The sequence below is a fragment of the Polyodon spathula genome, chromosome 19, assembly GCF_017654505.1.
Source record: "Polyodon spathula isolate WHYD16114869_AA chromosome 19, ASM1765450v1, whole genome shotgun sequence".
Classification (NCBI taxonomy): Eukaryota; Metazoa; Chordata; class Actinopteri; order Acipenseriformes; family Polyodontidae; genus Polyodon; species Polyodon spathula.
The window spans coordinates 22,260,173-22,285,265 of record NC_054552.1 but is presented as its reverse complement, the minus strand read 5'-3'; the positions used below and the strand labels follow the sequence as shown (position 1 = coordinate 22,285,265).

The 25,093-nt window shown below is 38.7% G+C and overlaps 2 protein-coding genes and 3 non-coding genes across 6 annotated transcripts in view; all 5 read right to left on the bottom strand.

The window, feature by feature from the left end:
• Positions 1-10,444, bottom strand: part of trip4 (thyroid hormone receptor interactor 4) — a 40,308-nt gene extending 29,864 nt beyond the window's left edge. Inside the window, exons 1-11 of one of the 2 annotated variants that reach the window (XM_041219179.1) lie at positions 10,218-10,444; positions 9,085-9,263; positions 8,379-8,515; positions 7,570-7,791; positions 6,907-6,985; positions 5,853-5,976; positions 4,349-4,564; positions 3,949-4,075; positions 3,172-3,365; positions 1,983-2,107; positions 1,594-1,685 (exon numbers count right to left, since the gene is read on the bottom strand). In XM_041219179.1, the coding sequence (XP_041075113.1) occupies positions 1,594-1,685; positions 1,983-2,107; positions 3,172-3,365; positions 3,949-4,075; positions 4,349-4,564; positions 5,853-5,976; positions 6,907-6,985; positions 7,570-7,791; positions 8,379-8,515; positions 9,085-9,263; positions 10,218-10,297 (1,575 nt within the window). In that variant the 5' untranslated portion in view covers positions 10,298-10,444. The remainder of the gene's footprint in view (positions 1-1,593; positions 1,686-1,982; positions 2,108-3,171; positions 3,366-3,948; positions 4,076-4,348; positions 4,565-5,852; positions 5,977-6,906; positions 6,986-7,569; positions 7,792-8,378; positions 8,516-9,084; positions 9,264-10,217) is intronic. The other variant, XM_041219178.1, reaches the window with a different exon arrangement.
• A 4,834-nt stretch (positions 10,445-15,278) lies between these two features.
• On the bottom strand, positions 15,279-23,525 carry LOC121295026 (40S ribosomal protein S17). Its single transcript, XM_041219303.1, has 5 exons — positions 23,451-23,525; positions 22,155-22,306; positions 17,553-17,658; positions 16,421-16,486; positions 15,279-15,397 (listed from the first exon to the last, which is right to left on the bottom strand). The coding sequence occupies exons 1-5, from the start codon at positions 23,451-23,453 to the stop codon at positions 15,320-15,322; spliced, it is 405 nt and encodes a 134-aa protein (XP_041075237.1). The 5' UTR covers positions 23,454-23,525; the 3' UTR covers positions 15,279-15,319.
• On the bottom strand, positions 15,941-16,069 carry LOC121295137. Its single transcript, XR_005946858.1, has one exon. It is a non-coding gene; the product is annotated as a small nucleolar RNA SNORA71 (small nucleolar RNA).
• Positions 16,876-17,004, bottom strand: LOC121295135. The gene has a single exon (XR_005946856.1). It is a non-coding gene; the product is annotated as a small nucleolar RNA SNORA71 (small nucleolar RNA).
• Positions 21,006-21,134, bottom strand: LOC121295136. Its single transcript, XR_005946857.1, has one exon. It is a non-coding gene; the product is annotated as a small nucleolar RNA SNORA71 (small nucleolar RNA).
• Positions 23,526-25,093: the final 1,568 nt, after the last annotated feature.

Sequence of the window (25,093 nt, the reverse complement as noted above, 5' to 3'; positions counted from 1 at the left end):
CCATGGCTCTTACACAGAAGAGCGCAAAGCTAACACTCACTGCCCTTTTTTACATTATTATAAACCCACGCTGCAGGTTTAATCAATGAGCACAGATACCGTCGTATTTCCACTGGAAAGCTCTCTGAACTAACGGGAAACACAAGCCTTTCATTACATGCATTCTGCCTCTTAACAACATCAATCACACCGCAGACACAAATCAAAACTCCCAAAGAAGAAATCAGGATAAGAGGACAGTGTCTAATAAACCACTTTTGTGACACCAAAGACATGAAAGCAGTTTAACAGGATGAGAGAGCGAGATTAAAAAAGACTCAGCCCAGCACTGGAGATAACTGATTTATTATGAATTCATTGAAGGAAGAAGAACCACTCTCTCTTCTAAGCTTCGCTCAGAAGAGTTCAGCACCATCACTACACATCTCCTCGGCGAAATTTAGCTGCTGTGTTAAATATGATTGTTTGTTTCTGTTTAATTTCCAAAACATCTTAACTTTAAACTTGAATTAGAAAAGCCATCATAAGAACTATTTAATTACTTTTTATAAATAACTGCATCTTGTATGTGTGTGCAAGGCTGTACTGTATGTGTACAGCATTTAACTGTACACGGATAATGCAGTGAGTAAATCTTGAATACGAAACAACACTGTACCCTTACTGCGATGAAACACTAAATCTATATTTACCCTGCTTATTTTTGACAACTTTGGCTAAATTCATTGACACTTGCCTGACATTAAAAAAACGTAACTCTAAACTGTTAACACCCTTAGTTTTAAATGCATCAACAGCACTGTTTAAATACTGCATAGCTTTTTTTTTTTTTTTAATGCTCACAGCGTTGCAATAAAGACGAATTCACCAAACTCACTTGACCTCAACACAGGCCACCACAGGAGAATCGCATGAGTGTATTATGAAAGCGTTTAAAAACATTCAAATTGTTTATTTATGGAATACTGCACCCCCTAGTGGTGGGAAAATAAACAGCATGGAGAGAAATATTATTTAACAATGCAATCGAACTAAAGGGAATAGTGGAATACTAGATTAAAATCAGGGAGCCCAAAAAAGGGGGTTCAAACTTACAAAGGGACTGCGCCAGGACTAAACAAAGAGAAACTGTTTAGAAAAGATTTAAGCACAGGGGGCCCACAATTGTCCCCTTGGCTAGGGTTTGTTGGAAAGGGTCTTTTCAGTTCGAAAGGGCCTAACTCTGAGGAGGGGTTTCCTCCATTTGTGCTTGGGGATACAGAAATCTCATGCAATTGAGAAAAAAATGAAATCTCATGCGACTGGTGAGCACTGTGAGGCTGCAGGCGATACAATTACATCCAACCTCTTTATTCCCCTACATAAATAAGGTTAGTATCAGGGGAAAGCTTATTTCAAGGGATTTCTAACAAAAAACAATTAACATTGGTCATTCACTTAAAGGGTTATGCAACCCCACTTGGTACGCTTGAGCCTCAAGATCCATGTACTCTGTACAGAGCTGCAGACTCAAGATCCATGTTCTCTGTATAGAGCTTCAGCCTCTTTGTTTAAGGGCTGTGTTTAAGGCTTTGTAAAACAGCTTACTCTGACCTGCTCTCTGAACTGCTCCTGTGACAGGCAGTCTGCCATATTCACACACCCGAGAAGGCATCCTGTAGGGTATTCTTTGGGAAATTCAGGGACTGGAAAAAAGAACAAATATGGTCACATACACTGGATCTGTTATAAAAGCAAGGCAATTCATTCTTCTCTGACAAAGATCCAACATTAAGCAAACACATCTTGAACAGCAACACTTTAAATGGATTAGGTATGTTTTTAAAGGGACTGAAATGGTGAGCCAGTACAAAACAGTCACCCAATCATACATAGAAATCTTTTAAAAAATGCAAATCTGATGAATTTGTAAACTAGGGTTGGGACGACAATCAATCACTGTGCTATTACACTATACTGCATTAGATACTGTTCTGGTTTACCTCTTTTGTACATTGTCCTGTAAGAGGCTTCAACCTGGGAGATCTCCTGTGGAGTGGGCCTCTTCCCTGCGGCTGCGATCCACAGACGACCCCTGTGAGACGAGTACCAGGTCCTACCTTCCACCCTGCCACGAATCACACAAAACATACAGGCTTATCACTTCTACAAACTTACATGCTTGCTTTTTATTTTCATTAAAACATGTTAGGAGAGGTTCTTCCATATCCCCAGATTCTGATCACTACCTTAAGTGAAGAACAGCTACAAGCGCTAGATATAGACGAAACTACAGTTTGACACACTAAGAGGGTCACATAGAAATAATCAGTGAGTGAGGAGATAAACACTGAGGAACAAAACAAATGTTACCCGTTTAGAACCACTGTGTGTCCCCTCTTTATGGTAATTGTGTGGGAGTTCCACAAGTCAACCACGAATAGCAGTGACATCACAATAGTAATAGTGATATAAGCAGTTGTAAATACTAGTACGCAATGGTTTTACAGTCAACTCCCATTAAAGATGAATTTCAAGAGACCAGAAAAAAAAACAGTAGTAGAAATAAAAGAAAATAATGTCTGTGTCCAAGTACACATCTGTACTACAAATTCACTTGGGTGTTTTGGAGGGTTGCTTTGGATGCTTTCCTCGTCACTCAAAGCTGCTTTCTGAGGGCCGTCAGTCTACACTGCCTAACATCCCATGGAAGGCAAGTGGCTGAAGTCATTTCGGACAAAATGTATGTCGCTTATATTTTTACCCTGCTCTTCCAAAAATGTCTTCCCGTCTTCTGCAGATAAACCTTTAAATCTGCAGGGCTTTGATGTTTGTTTTACTATTGACTGTGTTTTGTTGTGTTCATGTACTGCTGGTTGAGTTTGTGTTCAGAAATTATGCTGAACAGTTCATCATCAGCCTTATTATACACAGGCAATCTTTTTTATACATGGCTCTTGTGCCACTACTGTGTATAAAACCGTAAAACACCAAAGTTTATAGGATAATTATTTAGCGTGTATCATAAAGCTATTTATTAACTACTAGCAACACAGACATTTGTTACCAACACAAAACAAATGTTGTGAAGACCTTGATAGAGCTGTCAAAGTTGTGTGCGCTGAAACAAAGTAACAGCAGCAGTGTGTGCTGTCAGAGAGCGCAGGAGCTGTGAAGAGGGCGGGACTCTACCTCTTGATTCCCTTGATAAGCAGGGAAGCCCAGGGCTGGTGCATGCTGAGACACCAGCCGTCGTCAGCGATCTCCTGCAGCTCCTTGTCCTGGATCCTCAGCCGGGTACGCTCGGCGCTGGGGTCACTCTGAGTACCCTTCAGCTGAGAGCTCTGTGGCTTCCTGAGGGGGACGGGGCCGTTTGGGTCCACCCACTGCAGAACAAAGCAAAGCATGGGTCACTGAACGCACAATCAGAGTGCTGGGAAGAACAGGGTCTTTCATTCAAACTAAAAACAAGAGTAAAATGAACCCGATACCCCATCAAATGACCTATTAAACAAGGAGAGAAACCCATTTCGGCAAGTGTTATTCATATATTTGAATGCCTGCCCCAACGCTAATAAATCATCCTTGTGAAGTCGTTGCATGGAGCAAAACCTTGTCAGGAGCAACTCTCAGACATAAGCGGGGTTCCCCCACTTATCTACAATATGCTAAAATCAGGGAGTTCATTCAACATGATGGTTTTCCTTGTGACTGTGAACCACACAATAGCTGTTCCTCCCTGTCCATCAGCAAACTTCTATTAAAGTTCAGAAAGAGGTCCTTAGAATAACTAATGAAATAGTTATACATATAAAATAGACAAATGTTATGTGCAATGCTATGGGACAGATATATACATACATATACATGATGTAAAAACATATAGTGACGTTATAATTTTTACATTAACACAGGTTTCTGTTCATCTCTTCAGCATCTGCCTTTATATTGTGTGCTGTAGATACCTACCACTGGTGCAGCCTGAATAATATTGGGGTTCACCAACTCTCGCAGGTGCTGTCGGGGGCTGAAGTCAGCTGGCTTGGAGCTCTGTCCCAAGGACCCAGTGTTCAGAGCATGGACCGTGTCATCAAACCTAGAAAGAGAGAGCGCTCTTTAAATATTGTGATGTACTCCATGAAGCATGACAGTGCAGCTCTGATTCACATCTATACAGAACATTACACATGTACAGGGTGATTCATAAAAAATGCACTACAGTTTCACAAAGTTCCATGAAAACTGTATCAATTTATCAAAACAGGTTTATTAAAAACCATCACAATTGTGCTCAATATATTTATATTCATGTTTTGCAGGTATAGCATGCACTGCCTGCACGTCTGTCCCTCTAGGTGGCGTTGCTCACTTGCTGTAGTATTCGGTCATCTTCTCCCCCTCCTCTAGGATCTGACGCCCGGCGAAGTCGAAGGTGATCTTCCTGCCCTGGCGGGAGGCGTGGCGCAGCTCCCGTAGCTCCTCCCCCCGCTTCCTCAGAGCCTCGCGCTCCGCCTGCGATAGCCACTGATTGGAGTCCGTGGAGAAGTAATCCGATTCGTCATCAATCACCTTGGTGCGACGCACGCTGAAGAAGGAGGTGGGATTACTACACACTTGCAAGGAACTTTTGGTATGGACTAGGAGCAACGGTTTTGATCACTATTGATACAAATAAGAACTGAAATGTACCGAAACCAAACAGCAACCGATTAGGATTAAAGGGACCGTTAAAATAGGTCTTGAAGTGAGCATATGTTAGTAATGAGTGACAACAAGCAAAACTTTGTGTTTGTGTACTGTTCTGCAGTTCAATGCACAAAATACACACTGGGGTACGAACTGTTTGCGTTCACTTTCTATCCTTTTTTGTTTCAGTCGTCACATCCTGGTCACTTTTTAAAATGCTGAATCCCCTGCAACACTCTGTCCATAATGGATGTAGAAAATGTAATAAATACTACATTTGCTCTAAGATGGACAGTCGGAGTTATTCCACAAACGAGGGTGGCTGGGTAGTTTATGGCCATCATCACAGCACTCCATTAAATCAAGCTCAGCACCTGCTTAGCAATGTGTTGCAACTACAAGTGTTACAAAAAAAGTTTTACTTCTTATTAGCAGTAGGACCCTTATAATTGGTACCCATTTTCACTGCGATTACAAGTCTCTTATAGATAACAATATAAAAATGGTCGTATTAATAATATGAGGAATGGAATAGAGTAGTGAAATCAGTTTACGTTTGTTTAGCTTTTTAGCTCACCACCACGAAGTGACGTCTCTTTACACTGCATGTACAGGAAGCAATTACACTTAAAATAAAAGATAAAAGAAAAACTTCTGCAGATAAGGTGATTTACTAATACCGTATTCCTTCAAATTTAAGATTTGGAATGTTTCAAACCAACTTTTTCTTCTCAAAAACATACAGGCAACAATTTTCAAAGAAGCTGAAGTCCGGAAGACGTCAAGTAACACAGAGGGCTCCTCCAATTCAGAAGAGGACTCCTCCAATTCAGAAAATGATGACTAGGAGAGATCCATTGTTGTTACACGCATGCTAATTTGCCAATATACAATATGCTTTACTAACATGCCTAATAGACGAGTTTGTAGCATTGCATTGCACAACATTGAGTATTCCTTTATAGAAATAGCTCATAGGCATAACTGAGGTATCTTTGTAAATGCATCTCTTTATTTATTTTTTCCTCAAATTAAGGGTGGGAAATTCAAAGGAATACAGTATTTCCATTCCTTTTCTGTGGCCAGTCAGTGTATAATGAACAGGAACATCATCCTACAATGACTATAGGAGGTGGAAACTGTGAATATTAGCACACATTATTAGGATTTTCCCCTCTGCTACCAACCTGTTCTTGTCGAACTCTAGAAGCTTGTCCTTGTGCTGGAGGGCCTTCTCCAGCCCTGCCTGCACGCGAGCCTCCTCGTGGGGCAGGACATCCTTCTCAGAGCCCTCACAGCCCCGCTCCACTCCTGACAGACAACAAAGGCCACGCATTTAAGGAAAACTACAATTCTAAAGGATGCCATGCAGTGTAGTTTTAATAGCTAGAAGAGTCTTGTGAACATACTGTTGTGCCAACAAGGGGTCAGACAATTCATTTTGATCTTAGTTACAACTCATAATTAGGGCTTCTGATTTAGGTTTTAACCGATAAAACCCCATAAAACACCCCCGATACAAAAAAAAATGAAAACTGGTGGATAGCCAATAAACACCAAAAAACTATGGAAATGCTTAATCTATTCACCCTTTTTACATAAAAAAAATTAAAACCTACTACAAAAATAATAATAAATTCATTTCTCTGTGCTGCTGGGCAATGTACCGCCTTCCTGACTTGTACCTACCATTGATTAGTTCTGAATACTTTAAACCCGCCCCAACTACTGAGTGACAGCACATTCCTACACTTCTACTGGAGACTCGGCTTGCGAGATTTAAAACGAGATTACAATCAGGATGAAGGCTTGTTAGAGGGATTTAAAGCTTTATTACAATTAAGATATGGAGGATTTAAAACTTGTGGTGAAATATACAAAAATGCCTCCACACAAAAACCCCAGAAGAATGTGCCTGTGACCAGAGGGATTTTGTTGTGGAAGACAGCAAAGGAAAGAAGGTACAACTTAGTGTGCAAGCACTGTCGTGTTACTATACATATTTTGACACACAAAAAAAAAAAAAAAAAAAACGCTCAAGCATTTTGGAAAGTAACCGAAAACACTCATTTCATACAGTATATCAAAAATGAAAACCCCGAAAAAAACACTTTACATAAGACTCAAACAGCTAAAAATAAGCACCGAAAAATACAATTAATAAAACCTGAAAAACAGAAGCCCTACATATAATATTGTAAATACTGTTTTTTAAAGCTACAGGGTTCACAACTGACCTACCTGCCATGAGTTTCTTCAGAAGCTTCTGGCTTTTGTTGGAGTCCCGCTGGAGAATCTCCTGTTCTTCTTTAGTGCAAACCTTACAGTACAAACATGAGAAAGTTTTCAATTAAAATTAAGTTTGTGTTTTGTTTTAAATGTGTTCTGTGCAGGGATAAAATATTAGGGAAGCACTGCTCTCAAGAGACGGCTTCTCATTAAAATAATTTTCATGTATTTCTAAAAGTAAAATCAAACTGACAATGTAACAGAAATAACAAAAACTAATGTACACATAGGAGCTCTTAAAATAACCGCACAAGGTATTTACTTGAAAATGTGTAACATCATTTTTTATGTTTTCTAAATACAGCGTTTAGGAAGGAAGTATGTGCAAGTGAGCAATCTGATCAACCTGGATAAGCCACAGCCAGATTTTACTGGATCATTTTACAGCACCAGGGATTCACCTTGGACACCTCTCTGTGGTAATCCTGGGATGTTTTTTCCTCATTGAGGTACAGATTAAACATGTGAATCCCCTATGTAAAATGGGCAATAAATGTTCCAACCCCACAGCATCACAATCCAGCAAGGGAATGACTTTTTTGTACAACGCTATCTAGCATGCTAGCAAGTGCGGCAGTTCATTGAACGCCTCCTGCCTACAGCCACTAGACTCACCAGGCTGCCACAGAAGAGACAGGGTCCCGAGCCCTCCTGCTCACAGACGATGCGGCCGCAGGTCAGGCAGTTGTTGATGAGTCTGTGTTTCTGTGCCAGGCACTCACAGGTGTGGCGCCCTGGAAGGAGAATCGCCAGTTTGTCCTGCCCTTCCTTCGCATACAGACTCACAAACTTCTTCTTAGAGGAGGAGGAGGAGGAGGAGGGCCTGCTTTCCTGTGCCTGAAATCAAATCATTCCAGGCGTCTGGACTTGCACTTGTAGGTGCCCCATTCAAATATATATTTTCACTATTCATTTAGTATCCAGTGATACATTTAGAAATAGTAAACTAAAAAGAAGCCTCTCAGTTTCCATTTATCATTACTTAATACATTACTTTTAGTATTTCTAAACGTTTTAAAAAGCCCATGTTGAAATTCAATTATTATGTACTTAGCTGTATCATTCCTGCCATCAGGAACACAAATATACCATTCAGAAAAACAAGGTTATCCCCCTCCTTATTCAATTGGAGTTTTACTTAGTATAATATAATCTCCTACCACTGTTTGTTCTAGTAGCAGTGTTAGCACAGAAACGGACGTAGTGCCATGCAGGTTTCAAGATGGGAGAGCTTGCATCCCTAAAACTATCATTTAGGGAATGTAGACAAACTGTTAACAAGGTCTGCTTTCTGATAAACCAATGAAAGAATGTAGTAAACAAGACAGCAAAGAATTACAATGTGTTGTTACATTGACGTGGATTGAAACGCTCTGCTTTCTACTGGCATGAGACTGAGACACTGGATGTTTATTAATGCGTACCTTGGCCAGATCTATGGGTGTCTTCACCTCCTCTGGCCCAGGCGCTTGTTCTGTGTAGATCACAGTCTCCTGTTTGTTCCTCCCTTTCCGTTTGGATTTCTTCAGCGCATCGCAGCCTCTCATCGTCTCTGAAACCTCTGCTTAAAGAAACAGCTTGCTTTAGATAATGTAACACAATTTTTCCCAGATCAAACCAAAAATAAATATTATTGGGTAAAACAAAAAAAATCTATATTTTTTAATCAAAATAATATTTACTGATTCATGAATGTTATACTGCCCAGATGCTAGAATTGATCTTGGCAAATAGTTTGTGCTCCTTCCACTGAAGAGTTACTGTATACAACAAATCAAACAGCCATTCACTCATTGTTTGCCTGACTTTCTCAGAACAGGTCATATATATTTTATTATCTTTAAAACATTGGCATTATAATGTTGGATGCAGTTCCCTTTAAAGTAATGCAGATATTTAGGGATTGAATTAAAGTGCCCGTTAATAAAGTAACAGGATGTCACATGAAATATAGATGTGGTAAAATTACAACAAAAACAAATTAGGCACAAAAATGTTCCTTCTGCATTCATTGATAAAGTTTGGAGTTTTTTTTTTTTTTAAGAAAACTATAACGTTCTCTCTTACTATTTCACTACCCGATAGCAGATACTGACTCTTTCTCTCTGCAGATATCTTGGACAGTCTAACCTGTGTCCATCTCCTCGTTTCTGTGGTACAGCTGTACGATTTCCGGGGCTCGTTGGCGGGACCTTTGCCATCTCTCCAGCAGCTCACAAATAAACTGCCGCTTCTTTCCATCTGTCCCCTGGATCAAGTCTCCTACATACTCCTCAATCTCCTCTGCACTTTCAATGGATAAAATGTACCTGTGCAGTAGACATGTTATACCCTGTTAGAAGTCACAGCAGTGGTCAGAGATGATCCCAGACTCAAGCTGGTTAGAGCTTACAGCCGAGATATTCCATCACAGGTGTTTGGTTGTTTGATCACTCTGGGTCTGATACTGAATGTCTAATGAACCTCATTAATTTATATATATATATATATATATATATATATATATATATATATATATATACACACACACACACACACACACACACACACACACACACACACACATATATATATTTTCCTCAACAACTTAGCCACAGCATTTGAAATCTGTACATTTGGTGTAGCATTCGCCTTTAAACCATTGAGATAAACCAATACATTTGTCAAACCTGTAAAAAAAAATTAAAAAAACACCAAGCAAAGCTGACCTCAACTACATTTCCCATCCTCCTCCTGTTCACATATGTAACAGATTAATTTACCAGTGAGCAAGAGGGAAATGTAGTTCTGAGAGGTCTATGCAGGTAAATCGGAAGCCATCTTGAGGCAGGGAATGCAGTTTAAGTTCAAAATAAATAAAGGTAAATAAATAAATAAATAAAACAATAAAATGGACAAGTGAGAGCTGGCCTGCATCACAGAAAGTTACTCGTTACACGCCAAACACTGCACGCTCTGAGGCATATACACAAACCAGAATTCTTAACAAAGAACAGCTACTTGAAACAATCATTTAAATAGTTCAGGAAAAAAAAAAGTCTGAAAGAGACTGGATGAAGAAAAAAAACATATGCCTTTGTGAAGAGGTACTGGGTACTGCGTTTCTGAAACCATCAACAATCAAAACAAACGAATTAAACACTTTGTATTAGGTATGACACAACCAATGTATGCAAGTGCATATAACTCTATTGTGTGTTCTTCAGTGAAACGTCACTGTCCCGATCACTTTTATTCATTCGTATTGCATTTATTTTACTCACTGAATGATGTCATCACTGGCATCCAGTCCAAAGTTGTGAATCAGCTTATCCTGACACCAACGGAGTAGCGGCTCCGACATTATCCTCCTGTGAAGTGTCTCTATTGAACCTGAATTAAATCAAACGATATGTCACTTAGCATCTACTTATCTACCACAAAAACACAACACCTTTTCCGGGTACACGTGAATACCGTTCCCAACTGTCACCGTGCCCTCCAGGAAACACATAACTCGAGGACAATGGTTCCTAGTGACATCGCTAAAGGCGCAGATGTGTCAGTTACACTTAAATAAATACATACATACATACATAAATAAAGAAATAAATGACATTGTCTAGAGTAGTAAGAGTACAATGAATAGCTGGGGTAGCATTGATTTCTTTTTCAAATCATTAGCCTATATTTGACGAGGAAACGAATATCTAATCAGGGATACCGAGATATTTAGAGTTTTGTCAAATGAGGAACACATGCTTCAAAATCTCACGTCGTTTGCATTTATCTATCAGTATTTGTAGTGTATGCACATTTAATTCCACTCCCACGCTGTTAATTGTATTCCCCTTTTCACCGCTAGAGGGAAATAAGCTTTACCTGTAAAGCCCGCAACGGCTCCTCACACTGCATTAGGAGCCTTTGCCCCTAAGATTGTGTGTGAATGGTGGACGATTTTCTCAGAAGCAAATACTTTTCAAATCCTTTATGAAGAAAGTCTCAAATGTATTTAAACATAAAATAATGTTTATCTTTTAATATAAATAAATATATTTTGCTAAGAAAAGCCAACTGCCTAACCTTTCTTTAACTTCAAAGGCGTGCTTATTTTAAACCAAATAATGACAGTATTGTAGGTTTCTGATGGCACGGCGGCTATTTTTAGCCCTGTGCCAATCTCTTCATATTGTTATCGGCTGTGCATCTAGCTTGATCTTGTAATTCAACCCTGTGATTCACAGGATAATATTACCTGGTGTAAATAGAGGATACTCTTTGAACGTTCATAGCAATGTAGTTATTACACCAATTAGAATAAATTATTAACTTAATTTTAATTTTGGTCAAGCCAATATATCCTGCCAGCACACTTCCGATGGCAATACAAAAGGGCTTCATGTGAGTCCAGATGAAATTCAACTGAGAATGTTAATATTAGAAAATGTGTTTTAAGCCTTGATTGTAACCCGTTCACATTAACGACTGTTTGGAAGAATGTCCAGCCGGTCACTGGCTGTGGTTAAAACAGTAATAATTGACTGATATTTAATCTGTGTGGAAACAGTAACGGGGCAGGTGCCAGCAGTGCTCTAGCAACGGCTACCTGCTGCACCTGAGCAGCTATGAGAGAGTTGGCCAGGGTGCATGCTGCTCAGAAGTGTGGGGGGTCCTACAAGAAGAGACATTGCGTGGATCTCTGTGACAGAACTGCTTGGAGCAACACAGGCTGTAACTGCTGTACAAGTATGCGAATGTCATTTTATTATTAACCGTACCATGTTTCCTAATAGACAACTGTTATAGACAAAAGGTACTAAGATTACTTCCCTCGGCTGTCACTCGATAAGCTCAGGCTGCTGTGTGCTGTGTACTGTTCAGTTTGCAATAGTCAAAATAATCAAAACCGGTTCATTAAAAAAAACAAACAAACAAGCAAACAAAAAAAACACACACAGGTATTTGTGTCTGTCTAACCTGCGTCACAAAAAAATTGTATGTGTCGTCCTATCCCAGTGAACAAACTGACAGTTGCGAATCAACACTTTCAAATTCATTTTCTTTCTTAATTATATGCTTTATTAGCATTTTTGTATGCGGGGTGCTACTGGATTTTAAAACCACGGTTAGAACTCCTTTAACTAATAAATGTCCTAGAATAAGATGCATAGTGCTTACCAGCCCATTGTTCCAGAGCAGGTACGAGAGCACAGATGCAAGGTAACCACATCTAAGAACAGACAGGGGTCAACGCACCCTGTAGTACACACCTTAATTGATATTTAAACAATATGTTTTATTACTTTTCATCAATCCAATCTTTTACATTTTTTGAATTTCTAATTTAGGCCACTTAAATCAGGAGTGCCTTACACAGCACACTATATTAAATTAAATAAGAATAATGAACCGGTATGAATCATTTCAGAGGGCTGTATCACGAATAAAAGGGTCTACTATACTGTATATTAATTTGGATGATGTCTGTAGGTTGTAAAAACTAGTCCAGTGGTGGACACCAAGGGATTCCAAACCCCTGCTCACCTCCAACTGAAACTTAAGAAATTACAGGTAATAAATACTCAATTTCAAAGAATTCATTGGGGAGTGCAGTGTGTCATAGTGAAGTAGGAACACAACGGTGTGGAATACGTGTCCAAAATCATTACTTAGGTTTTGGAAAAACAGATACTGACAAAATCAATGTAATCATTTTAGAACACATTAATTGCACATAAGCCTACATGTAATGACCAGACAAGTAACATCACAGCAATAAAACCAGTGCATGGGTTTTTGTGCTCAGAGGCATTACATTATCAGATTTGAGGATGACAAGAGGGATTGTTGGATGATACAATCATATCTATACAGCTGTACCATTATGTATACACTGTCAGCCAACCAGAGTGTAGAAATGATCCTTACTGTGTTCTGCTGTGCCTGTGTTATGAAATCCCTGTGGACATCTGTCCATCTGTGTGTCACGCTTACAATGCTGTGTATAGCTGGAGAATTGCTTTTCCAGTTTTCATGGAACTTGTTATTAATATTATGCAGCATGAGTTGTAAGAGAATATCAGAGTGAGGATATATTGAAGTGTCTGTCTGTATGTCACAGAACTGCTCATCAAATTGTCATGAAACACTTCATTGCTAATTCTTAATCTGTACTATCCTGTATGGCATGCTGATCAACTCTTTCATAATACCGATGGCTGTAATTTTCATTTGCAGCTGTGGTGGTTATGGCTGTTACTGACCTACTTGTTTTTACTCTTATTTCCCCATTTGTCTGTGAACCAGCTGGAAAAGGAGCGCCTGGCCACCATCGAGAGACAACCACATCTTGTCATCAAAACTGTCGGACATCATGAGGTCTGAAGGACTGGGGGACCATAGGAACAGCTACCCGAGAGAAGGTATGACTGGTTCAGATTATCAGTGCCTCCCTGCATTCCAAGCACCTCATATGTAACCACTCACCTACATTTCCCCTTGTATATTTATGCTGTGCCATCCATTTGCACATCTCATGAAGATTACAAAAAATATCTGTATCAACTAAAACTGAAAAGATTGCTATGATTCAACCCAAGCTGTTTGTATAAATAAAAGATAACAAAAACCTTTTCAAAATAAGTGGTAGTACTAATAACTTTTTTTAATACAAATCCTCTGCTTAATGTGTTATTCTGTTATTTTTGACATGCTAGGTAGGTTATTTTATCTGCTCTTTGATAATTAAGTGTGGCTGCATATTATCTGTAATTCCAGGCTAAACTGGCACATCACAAATTAACAAATAAACCATTCCTTCGGTTGTAAGCATTGTTATATATAGTTTATTATATAGATTGAGATGTCTTGTCACAACATCCTCTGGTCTCCATTGTGTTGGACTGTGCTGCAGACTAGAATCTGTACCGTTACTGCTCATGCAGTTTGTGTGTTGTAGTGACACATGCACCAGTAATCTCATCATACTCCACTAAATCACTGATGACCTCAAACAATTCACATCCCTCCAGTTAAATCATTCAGTTAGTTAATATGCTTGGTACTAAAAAAGTGTATGTTAGGAAGGGTAGCCCCTCCTGGTCAATGCTATGGTTATACAGAAGTCATTATTACCAGTGCTGTTAACACTGGGATAGAGGCGTGAAAGGCTGCATGCAGTCTAAAATGGTCATGAGTGAGAAATGAATCCGGTGTGCAGAATTATAACCCTTAATATGAATACCCTTAATAAATGCCATTTTGGAAGAGTCATAATTGGGTTTCAAATGTAGTGCTCAAAGTGTTATGAAACTATTTGACTATCAATCACTGGTCGTTCTACCCTTTGTCTACATACAAACAAAGGAATTGTTAGAGAAGAGGTGGCAGCAGCTGCAGGAGGTGACCCAGAAGAACCAGGGCATCCTGGAACACAACAAGCAAGTCCAAGTACCAGCGCCAGAGGTGGGAGGAACACTGGGAGCGGGCAGAGGCGCACAGGGAGGACATTGCCAGGTAACCGCGCAGTCACCAACCAGCAGGTACACACCCAATTTGGAACATGCAGACAACACTACGGGTGTAAACGTGTTTCCTATCAAGCTCTCCAGCGGCCCTGCTGCAGTCACTACATGCAGCCTGCAGCAAAGCTACAGGAAGCAGCAGTTTATAGAGTGGGATCTGAAATACCTGCATATCCTACATTAACATTAAGATGAATTCTCTGCCTCAAAATGGTCTACAGTAACGTTTAAAAGGCTGAAAATATAAATGAATGCACTGGAAAGCATTCCCTTAAGGCTTTGTAATAAAATCTGATTACTTACCATGTTTAGCCTCACTATTCAAGCAAATCGCCACATGAATAACCATTTCTGAAAGTTTTTGTCCCTTAAGCAGTTATACACACTTGACAAGTAGTGTGCGTAGAAAGCTACAAGTAAACACAGAACTGAATTGCAGAAAGTCAATTCAGGACTCGATCCACAAGAACTCCCTGACCTGCCTTGGGGAAACTAAGAATTACAGATTACTTTAAAAATTCTGCAATTCCTGTGTAGATTAACCAGACAAATTAACTAGGACCAGTAACCTTTTTAGACCTGCAGATTGGAATTATCCACTAAATCACATATGGTTCAGCAAATTTTCATTGATGATAAACTAGTCATTTATTTCAACTGTAAAGTTTTACACATTTGAAATTAACCGCCAGAAAGTTAACACAATGAGATATTCCTGATAAAAGGATAAAACGGCCAGTCTGCCAATAAATTTTCCAGTCTCAGACAGCAAAGATGGTTGCAGAACTCCAAGGTAAAGGTGAACAAATTGTAACACCGCAATCATTTTTTTTCTCTTTATTGAGAGCTGTATTTTACAAGGTCTAGACTCCTCTGGGCGTTTTGAAGTTCATTCCGACAGTTGGCTGGGTGACCTGCAGGTTGGACAGGCTACCGAAGTCCTGAAAAATTACAAAAAACAAATCAGCAAGCGGAGAATACATCTGAAAAACACTCTCTACAAAAGCATGCTGCTGCAGAATACAGTGCTCACTGAATCAGAAACCATGACACGTTTCTTTGATGGATGTGATAAATGTTTCCCATTAAACCTTAATATTTACATACAGCTCAAGTTAACTCAGTCTCTATACAATTGACAGAAGCTGAAAAACTGAAGTGCACACACACCAGGGGGGAAAAATACAAAATAAAACAGACATCCCCCATCTGATTAATTTTTACTTAAGACCTGAATGACACATCTAAAAGGATTGCATGTCAGGTTGAAGATTCTCAAAACCTAAATTTAACAAAATTGTAAGCAAGACATTTCCGAAATGCAGCTTTAATATGCAAGCAGCATAAACTGGGAGGCATCTAATGGATTGACTTAATGGCCAAATAATTTAAATATCATAACAGACATAACTCACACATTTGCTTAAAAGTTACACCCTTATCCGTGTTACACAATTCTTTTTAAAGCAGAACTAAAACAGGAGTGTCTGAAAGCTACGAGGTCTGACAGGGACGAGGGATCCCAACAAACACGGGAAAGGCTTTCAGTTTGCTCTCCCTGCAGTATCAATGATCAGGCAACAGTGAATACCAGAATCACTTTCGATACAGGGTACCAAACATATTTAAAATCTATAAAGTCACATGCTTTAACATTGCCAAGATGGGAGATGTACACAAGACTATTTAATGTTAACCAGTGAAAGCCTCTTAATGTCTCAGGGTCTTGGCAGCTAATATGCAATACAGATTGGAAAATGGCAGGTTACAAATTAAATGAACATTCACATTTCCATGTGTTAGTGACCCTATATATGTTGCAGTACTGTGCATTAAAAGGGGCTGTCCTTTAAAGGGCCATAACTGAGATGCAGCCTGGACTGAAGACAATGATCTTAAAGCATTCAATAGAATGAGTAGCATGCCTTGAATTGGTTGATTCTTTGACTAGGAACTAAACTCACCAGCAGCTTCAGCATCTCCTTGGTATCAGGATCAACTTCAATGATCTCCTGGTCCAAGGCAGAGACCTGAAAGACGACATTGCATTAGCAACCAGAGAAATGATAAAAGAAGTTTAACTGGACAAGACACTGTCACACAATGTGATTATCCACTGAACAGGACTGTTGAAATGTATAGGGCATACTTTGTAACTTAATAAAGTAGTTCTAACTGCAAAATAAAGTTATGGCACATTTCGCAGAAGATACATATTTCTATTTTAAGCAGTTTATCAAGGATTACGGAAAACCCTTAGCATACAAGTGCAAACTAAGGCTTTCTTCAACTAAAATCAAATAAATCTAAAGAGGTCACCATTAGTTATATAAATTAAACAAACAAGTTTTATCTCGTGAAATTGCAACCAAAAACACATTCAAAGCAAACATCTTTTACATGCAGCATTACTATGAAGTGTCTGAAAGCTACGAGGTTTGACAGGGACGAGGGATCCCAACAAACACGGGAAAGGCTTTCAGTCTGCTCTCCCTGCAGTATCAATGACCAGGCAACAGTGAATACCAGAATCACTTTCGATACAGGGTACCAACATCTGTTCAAGAATATCAGGAAGAAAGACCTTGCTGTATTCCACTACTGCTCTTAATTAGAACGACTTCCTGTATCTTATATTTGACTTTACTCATAGATATTCATATTCAGGTTTTCTTTAATTGCTCTTATTTGAAATCATTCTCATCCATTCATCACACTTACTACGTGCTCATACTAGACTTGTACAAGCAAATATTTTTTAAGTTAACTACTCTTGGTCAAACCCGTTCTTGCATGCAATTTACTGTAGTCTTTTTTTTTTTTACTCCTATTTGAATTTGATCTTTTGCTACTAATTGTATTATACTTTACAACTGCTCTTACATGTAATGTGAAATTTTGAAATGTGACACTTTACAATGTGATATTTTCTACTGTGATACTTTGTAACAATTGTAAGTTGCCCTGGATAAGGGCATCTGCTAATAAATCAATAATTTTGCAGGTCCTACAAGCTACCCTCCTCCAAGTGGTTTCTTTTAGAATACTGCTGACCATCTCAAAAAAACACAGCTGGAAACTGCTTGCAAGACTGACCTCAGGAACATAGTTGTCCCTCCTCTCTCTCTCCTCCTCCTGCAGTTTGATGGAGATGCCTCTGACTGGTCCCCTCTGGATGCGCTTCATCAGATGGGTAACATACCTGCAGCAAAAGGGAAAAAAGAATTCAGGAAATACTGTGTTTTTTAATTTTAAAAACAAGCCTTATGTTCTGTGCACGGGAAGACATCTCTATCCAGGACTTTAACAAATCGAGTGACACTTGATTTTGTGATTGGAAGATGTTACATTGCCATCACAATTTACATGGAGCAGAAACCCTTGGGTGTAACTATAGTCAGATTCCAAAACAGAATGCTTCTCAAACTCAATTTGACCTAGGGATGAAATTCGTGATAATCGCATAGTTAACATTTTTTAATTATTCGATAATACTATGTAACACAATTTTTGTTCCTGGGTAGTAAGTGTTATTTCCTAATTGCTTATGCCTCAGAAGTATAGAAAATGGCTATTATTCCCCACAAACTTTGCTTTTGTGACCAGGACAGTGATATTTTGAAATTTACCTATCTTACCTATTTACAATTTGTCAGAGCTCTAGATAAGGAGTCGGCAGCCTTCAAGTACCTTCAAGACTTCTTCCCTAAGCTGTCTGAGGCAAAGGTCAAAGCCTGTGTCTTTGTCGGACCACAGATAAAGAAGATCCTGGAGTGCAATGGATTCCCCAAAAAGCTCACTAGTAAGGAGAAAGCGGCTTGGAACAGCTTTGTCGCAGTGGTTCGGGGCTTCCTGGGCAATCACAAGGCCGAAAACTATGTGGAGCTGGTTGAGAGTCTGGTGAAGAACTACGGCACAATGGGCTGTAGGATGTCCCTCAAAGTCCATCTCCTTGATGCTCATCTTGATAAATTCAAGGAGAACATGGGAGCGTACTCGGAGGAGCAAGGCGAGCGCTTCCACCAGGATATACTGGACTTTGAACGCCGCTACCAAGGACAGTATAATGAGAAAATGATGTGAGACTACATTTGGGGACCGATTCGTGAAAGTGATTTACAGTATAATCGTAAATCTCGAAAAACTACTCACTTCTAAATCTTTTGTAGTCATTTTTGTATTACTTTAGTATAAATACATGTTAATTTGGATTCATAGGTTGTTTTTTTCTGACTATGTGAACGAAAAGACACACATTTGCCCGTTCTCATTGGAAATAGGTACATTTCAAAATATCACTGTCCTGGTCACAAAAGCAAAGTTTGTGGGGAATAATAGCAATTTTCTATACTTTTGAGGCATAAGCAATTAGGAAATAACACTTACTACCCAGGAACCAAAAAAAAAAAAAATTGTTACACGGTGTAATCGGAGAAAACGATAAAATCATCGGTGTGTACTAGGGCTGCTACGACTAAATAAATCTATTTTTTGATCGACTGCATTCCTAATTATATACATGGATATAAATACTGGATAATCGATTCAATAATTACATTTTTGTAACGCGCATAGTTAATACAGTTATTTATCAACAAAACTGCTCAGAACACCCTACCTTGCAGTATTTCTACCAGACAAACAGAGGGTGTGCTCTTGATTTCCTGCTTGTGTTAACTAGCATCTGATTCGCTGGTCCAATCTTACCAGCGAATCAGTTTTGAGAAAATTCTTTGTAAGTACACCCTTCTGTGCAAATGTGCAAAAAAAAAAAAATGCAGCGACTATGTTTTGGGCTTAGATTTCTGCATTGCGTTTCACAGATAGTGAAGGTTAGGTGGTACAGTTTAAACAAAATGCAATGAGCGATGATGCAGCTGTTGCTGAATTTAAAAAAAAAACGTTTTTCCTAAACTTGTGTCTAGTTTATATAGCTTACATTCCAAAGTACAGTAATCTGTTTGGAATAAATATTTTAGTAACACTCCTGTAGTGTGTTAAACTTGCTAGGCTTGCTGCGAATGTGTTGTGTTTCTTTTTCTCTTGACGCTACCCAGGCGTAATTACCCCTCGCATTCAGTGGTTGTGCACATGCTTTCACTGAACTGCAATGATATTAAAATGACAATGTCACAGGAAGAGGCATGCACTGAAAACGTGTGGTACAATCATCGATATTTACTAGAACAGTATTTTGTGCACGCATATTAATCGACTGCTACTTTGAGGCTTAACTGACAGCCCAAGTGTGTACTTTCACAACAAAAAAATATATATAGCAGGGAAATACAGGACCATTGGATGTACGAATGTGGCAAAAGCACAACAACGAAAGCAGAGACAACTTCAAAAATGCCCTTCTGTACTTCACTCCTGTGGTGTTAAAAAAAAAGTCAGCAGTCAACAAGGTCACTTTAATAACATACTTTCTTTCCAGTGCAGCGCCCTCCCTATACTGTCCTCAGTTCCACCCTCAATAACACTATAACACAATTTTTGTTCCTGGGTAGTAAGTGTTATTTCCTAATTGCTTATGCCTCAAAAGTATAGAAAATGGCTATTATTCCCCACAAACATTGCTTTTGTGACCAGGACAGTGAATTCAAAATATCACTATTTCCAATGGGAAAACGGGCGAATATGTCTTTTCGTTCACGTAGTCAGAAAAAAACAACATATGAATCCAAATTAACATGTATTTATACTAAAGTAATACAAAAATGACTACAAAAGATTTAGAAGTGAGTAGTTTTTCAAGATTTACGATTATACTGTAAATCCATTTTCTATACTTTTGAGGCATAAGCAGTTAGGAAATAACACTTACTACCCAGGAAAAAAATAAATAAATAAATAAATAACTGTTACACTGTGTTATCAGTATATAATTTCAATGCATTCATTAAAATGTACACGTTATAGGCTGTTATGCCACCAGAAAAACAGGCTACCTCGGGCAAAGTTGATAACGGTATTGAAACGTGTTTTCTTAAATTATAAAAGAAATAGATAAAAAATGAATATGCATAAAGATCATCATGCCCATACCGTTTTATTCCACACTTACAGGTTGTATAGCACAAAATAATTTATTTTGCAGACTATCTGAAAAAGAATTGAGAATAGTTGGCAGTATGTATGTAAAGCAAGTACTTTAAATGTATTGAAAGAAATACAGATGCTTCATATTTTGTAATCATGTACTGTTCCTAAGTACACTTAAATACATAAATAAAATGTGCAAATAAAGCAGGAGGTAAAAAGCTTGCAGTCCCATTTTGACAGACTTAAAGGTATCACGTTTTGCAACTGTTTTGCAATGAGTAAATTCAGACAATATGAATCAGATTACACTCATCGGATTAAGTGCATTATTTCGCTCTTTAGAAACTATGCCATTTTTCTAATTACAGATCATCTTGCAAAACCCACTGCCTCCAGAATGCATGTGATGTATAGTGTACAATACCTGGGGAAGGGGGTGGCCATAGGATATACCCTTAAGACATTACAGAATTCTTAAAGCATTATAAAGAATTAAAACAGGAGTGTCTGAAAGCTACGAGGTCTGACAGGGACAAGGGATCCCAACAAACACGGGAAAGGCTTTCAGTTTGCTCTCCCTGCAGTATCAATGATCAGGCAACAGTGAATACCAGAATCACTTTCGATACAGGGTACCAACATCTACTAGTTATGCAGTGCATTTGAAGATTGTCAGGCATCTTTTAAAGGGTTCATTTGGCACTGGTGGTAATTAACCTTTCCAGGTTGTTGCCATCTGAGGGAGTTAGGATCCTGCAAGTTCAGGCTACATAACCCCTACTATATAATGTAATTATATGTATTAACTCCTCAGTACAGAGTAAAAAACACTTAATATTTGCAGAAGTTGCAAGAGATTTGTGAAATTTCAAGATCCCAAAGCATTTTTGCAGGCCATTTCACAAATTATGTAAAATGCAAAAAGCCAAGTTGTATGTGCCAGCCAGGTGTCACAGTTCTTTATATCGGCAGTTATAGGAATCAGTGGCACCTGCTGTAGCTCAGATTCTAGTATAGAAGAGTTGTCAGGAGGCTAAAGCAAATCCTGCTTAATGTATTGAAATATCGTCACAGGGTACCCAAATTTGCTGCTTGACTGCACAGATCCTTCCGGAGACAAAAGGGCTACCCCAAAGCCTCCAATTGTGTTACTTAGAATTTTTCATCAACAAATTCAACATCAGTTGAATGTTATTAATCTACTCTTGTATAATGTTAGTGTAGCAAACACAAAACTGACTCTCCAAAACAGAGAGAAATGTTTAGATTACTGAATGGAACGATACTGACCTAAAACCTCTTACATCTGAGGAGCCAAAACCACTTCTGTTACCAGTTAAAGCCGCACGGTTCCACAATCCTGTTGCATGTACTGGGTGCATTTGTTCTGCTTTTCCACACTTTGAATTCTACATGTGCAATTTCTTTACATCCACACATGTAGTTTCAGTTGAAAGGTCACCAAACCGCCTTGCTGTCTTCAGTCTGCATGCTGAGTTCTCATGAAACTACTTGCAGCAGGTGGCAGTTATAAATCACACCTTTGAGCTCTATTATAGCTCAAGAACCACAATAAATAAGTTACCCTGACAATGTTATACTAAACATTTTACAGGAAACACGTCACTGTTCAGGTTTGTGGAGTCCACTTACCCAGCAATCTTGTTGCGGAGTTTCTTGCTGGGGATGATAGCAATCTCCTCGCAAACTCTCTTGTTGGTGTGGAAGTCATTGCCCAGGCGGGTGTAGTATTTTTCAATGATGACCCGGGCGGCCTTTTTCACAGTCTTTGTCCTGACACGTCCCTAGAATTGAAATGAAAGAAACCAGTTTAGTAAAAAGTGCAACTGACAGAATCAATGACCAGGCAACAGTGTACCAGAATCACTTTCGATACAGGGTACCAACATCAATTTGTCTTTACTAGTTCATTCCTTTATTGAAAGTGTGCCTGCATCTTGAATTTCCCACAAAATGAAAACGGTTACCAGTTACTGAAGTAATGACACCTCTAGTCAATGCGGACCCACAAACACCTTTCAGACTAAGGTGGTTTAATGGTATAATAATTTCATTTAAAAAAGGCACACATGTAAATTAAGCTGCCTTGATGAATAGACTGACGGTATTTCTATAGAACATTATCAAAAGGTGTATACATTAGGGGTTTTCATATTTTAATGTATCGTACAGAACATTAAAAAACAAAGTTGTCTTTACATGTACATTCAAAAACATTGGCCAAACACCTGCAACGTGATATATGAACATTTTGAACTGTAAATAAAAATACATGTAACTTGCTAAGTTGTCAGAAATCAATAAGAACACGTTTAATAAACGTGCTTTTCACATGGGTAATCCCGCACATAAATGCGGTTAACACAACTGTATTTACGTAACTGGCACATTACAATTTTTACACATAACGTGAAGTCATTTTCAAAACACAGCTAGGGTTTTTTCGCATTGTATTTCATAAGTTTCACATTGCAAATACGAATGATTACTTTCAAGTATGGAATCACGTTCAAAAGAGAAAATATATGGCTGACGAACACATCTTGGTGCCGTACAGTATTGAAAACATATTACTGTACGGGATTACTTTCTACAAGTCTGTGCAACACCGACCTTAACGTGCAACCATTTAAAAGATTTGTCAGACCACCGGTATAGCTATACAAGGAAGAAGAGTCCCGACCCCTCGCTTCCACACTTCACATAATGGAGAACAGAGCTCCGTCCGACACGGAGTGAGTGACTGTCACCCTCTCTTATAAAACACGTTTTAACACTTTAATCCTGGTGCTTTCGCTGCCCATACAATTTTATAGTGCATGTTACGTGTTTAAATGCTGCACTAAAGTCAGAAAACAAATCGTTACGTGGTTAAAGCAAGAGGATTGAGAAGGATTTTAAAAAGAAGAGATTTCCTCAAACACCCACCATGTTGGATCAGGCTGGTAGAAGAGGGCAGGGCATGCCGGGAAAGGAAGTTTAAAGGGTCAGAGGCCCGAGGGGACTCGGAAGTGAAATGGGTTCTGGCGTAGGTAATGTCCTCTTTATTATTATACTGACCCCTGGCGGTGGAGGAATAAGCACCCTCTTTAATTAAAGCCAGTTTTTCTTTCTAAACTCGGGAACTCAAGATGTTAAACCAAAAAAAAAAAAAAAAACACGTGTCAGTAACTTTACATTACAAAAATACAGCAGTAGTAATTACATTAAAAAAGTATATACAAAAATTACAAAACTCACTTAAAGCAACTTAATACACAGCGATTTCTTGCCTGCTACTGTGAAAATGTTCGCGCATAGTAACAGACCGTTCGATAACGCTTAACATAATTTTACGGGGCTCCATCAAAGAGCGCTCTGCTCATCTTGAACACAAGTTAGATCAATCAGGATGCAATATTAATTGGATGTCACTAATATAGTATTAATATTGTAGCGTGCACGGGGAAGGCAGCAGCAGGGCTGATAGGCAACGCAATCACACACAAAGGCTCTTTTATACACAGGCATCGGCGCTATGCTTTGCAAGAGGTCCCGGGTATTCGCGCCCTGCATCTGCTTGTGTGATGCGCCGAGATCGCTACAATATTATCAGTGTTTCTTATTGGATTTCAGCTGTTGAATTGCAAGCAAAAAAGAAAATCACAGAAAAAAATTGCCTTGTCACAGGCTGGCTCCAGTTCTGTTGTAACCCTTTAGTTTAAAAGGACTGTTGTAGTAAATTAGTTTAAAAATGATGGGAATATCATTGGGGCATATATATATTATATATATATATATATATATATGTGTGGTTATATATATATATACACACACACACACACACACACACACACACAGAGTACCAGTCAAAAGTTTGAGTACACCTGCTTGAAACCAGGTTTTTCATGATTATCTATGCTTTTAACTGTATAAACTTGTCTATAAACAATTAATATTTCATTATATGATACATGTACTTATATAAGCTAATAATCATAAGTGAATTGCATGCAAAAATTTAATTTTTAAATGAAAATGTAAATCTTGTCAGTTTCAATAAAATGGTCACCCAAAGCAAGGGGATTTCAGTTTGAAGCCCAAGTCATTTAAAAGTCTGAAATGTGTATAACACGGTGTTAGAACACCGGCCTAAGTATAAAAGTGTCTTTATTAGATGTTCTCTGAGATAACTAGCATGTTACCTAATTAACCTTTTGTCACCAATTATTGTTAACAGGTGAGAGTCCATGATTACTATAAATACAGGTAGCATAGGCACAAGTTTGTCATTCCTCAATGTAAGGGAGCAGAAAATGACAAAATACGCTCAGTTAAGCAAAGAAAAGACGGTCTGTAATTACTTTCAGAAATGAAGGTCAATCTTTAAGACAAATCACAAGAACTTTGCAAGTGTCTGTAACTGCTGTGGCAAAGAATTTCAAACGATTTGAAGAAACACTCATGAGGACCGAACAAGGTCAGACAGGCCAAGGGTGACCTCAAAATCAGAGAACAAGTTAATTCGAGTCACAAGTCTGCAAAACTGGCGACTAACTGCCCCTGAAATACAAGCTAAGTTAAATGCTACT

What these genes read in the sequence shown, in the direction of transcription:
- LOC121295026 (XM_041219303.1), bottom strand. An exon ending in GGGACAACTATGTTCCTGAG is followed by an intron (nt 16,487 to 17,552) that starts GTCAGTCTTGCA and finishes GTCGTCTTTCAG; the next exon opens with GTCTCTGCCTTGGACCAGGA. An exon ending in AGGAGATGCTGAAGCTGCTG is followed by an intron (nt 15,398 to 16,420) that starts GTGAGTTTAGTT and finishes GTAATTTTTCAG; the next exon opens with GACTTCGGTAGCCTGTCCAA.